Raw genomic sequence first — 1,851 nt, 5'->3', positions numbered from 1 at the left:
TATCAGTTCATATTTACCCTGACCAGTGTGGGAGGATTATTTCATGTGGGTAGCTCCGGATAAGTTATTATGATAACCACAAATAATCCCTTAGTCCTTTGCGTCTGAGCATGCTCAGTCTGGATTGCAAGTTCCCTACTGACACATTCTATAGATGTCTATAAAATTTATACCTGTTCTGAATGTGAAGATTTGTCTGACGTACGTGTCAGTGAATTTCCTTCTCTCTTCGCGCGAGTTATGTATACGTCGTTGAAGAATTATCGCGGTTGAATGTACAGGAAATAAAACGAATATTTCCTTGACTTGTGTGTTAATTGGTTGACTTTAAAATTAGACTGGACAAGTACGTAATTATATGAGTCTTTTGCAATGTAAATGCTTTCATTGAATGTCTTGCCATGGTCAGCTTGTTACCATGCAGATCGTGTTAAATCATATGTAAATCCATTGCATTGTATTATTGCATTGTCAATAATGTAAATGAAACATATTTTGCTGCAAAATAGACAAATATTATCCAATATGTACAATTTTCTGTAAGCGTTCAACTTCACACTAGAAAAGTAAGTGATTTCATAATTTCCTTGGTGTCAAGTTAATAGGAAGACCACCTTCAGATCTTAAAACAATAGCGTTGTATCGACGTATTACTTTGAAATCATCGATTGCCAGATTAAATTTCCTGAGAACCAATGCCGTGGTCACCCTCATTTCATTCATGGCAAAATGTTTACCAATGCAGTTCCTATGGAAACCAATAAAGAAAATAAAATATATTCAACAATGTATCATAATAACCAAACAAAACATAAAATCAACAGCGAGATAAGCTACCATTTCCCCAATTTCGTTATTTTGCATAAATTGTCAAGAAGTGTTATTAGCTAGTCGAAAGGATGAATATATATATTATATATATATATATATATATATATATATATATATATATATATATATATATATATGTGTGTGTGTGTGTGTGTGTGTGTGTGTGTGTGTGTGTGTATATATATATACAAACAGCTTGCATAAATAATTGTCGATAACAATAATATTATATACAAATGTGATAATGTCATTAGTCGAGTATGAAGGGTTAATAATTATTACGTACATACTGATTTGCTTATCTTTAATCTTATCTGATCTATCCACGAGGAGTTCTTAGTCTACCATATTGCAAATGTGAAAGTGTCTTTTTACCATTACTGCATACAAGTAATAAAATCCAAGTATCTCAGAAAATTATAATCAAAAAATGATTTTTAAGTCACTCGTCACCAGATGGAAATCTTACCTTGGACCTGCTGAGAATGGTAGATATATGCATATGGAGATCTGTTCTTACCTTGGACCTGCTGAGAATGATAGATATGCATGTGCAGATCTGTTCTTACCTTGGACCTGCTGAGAATGATAGATATGCATGTGCAGAACTGTTCTTACCTTGGACCTGTTGAGAATGGTAAATATGCATGTGCAGATCTGTTCTTACCTTGGACCTGCTGAGAATGGTAGATATGCATGTGGAGATCTGTTCTTACCTTGGACCTGCTGAGAATGGGAGATATGCATGTGGAGATCTGTTCTTGGTGTTCTCTGGTGTAAATCTCAATGGATTGTAGATTTCTGGGTCTTCCCATACATGGACATTATGGTGTAAGCTGATAATACTTATGCCAAGTCTTTCACCTAAAAACAGTAAGTGCGTACTTCATATCATATATCATATTAATAAGGATTTTCATAATATTTGATGGACAGGGTCAAATGTATGAAATCTATGCAACAAGTATCTATGCTAAACAGATATTGTTGATTCGTTAACATTCTAGCATCAAGTTCATA

At 33.8% G+C, this 1,851-nt stretch overlaps 1 protein-coding gene across 1 annotated transcript in view; it reads right to left on the bottom strand.

The window, feature by feature from the left end:
* Window positions 1–576: 576 nt before the first annotated feature.
* LOC144447331 (leukotriene-B4 omega-hydroxylase 3-like) overlaps window positions 577–1,851 on the bottom strand; it is a 5,373-nt gene continuing 4,098 nt past the window's right edge. Inside the window, exons 8-9 of the mRNA XM_078137297.1 lie at window positions 1,548–1,695; window positions 577–748 (exon numbers count right to left, since the gene is read on the bottom strand). Of these exons, the coding sequence (XP_077993423.1) occupies window positions 577–748; window positions 1,548–1,695 (320 nt within the window). The remainder of the gene's footprint in view (window positions 749–1,547; window positions 1,696–1,851) is intronic.

Source organism: Glandiceps talaboti, chromosome 16, assembly GCF_964340395.1.
Source record: "Glandiceps talaboti chromosome 16, keGlaTala1.1, whole genome shotgun sequence".
NCBI classification, from domain to species: domain Eukaryota; kingdom Metazoa; phylum Hemichordata; class Enteropneusta; family Spengelidae; genus Glandiceps; species Glandiceps talaboti.
Note: the sequence above shows the minus strand (reverse complement) of the source record. Positions and strands in the feature narration are given on the sequence as shown.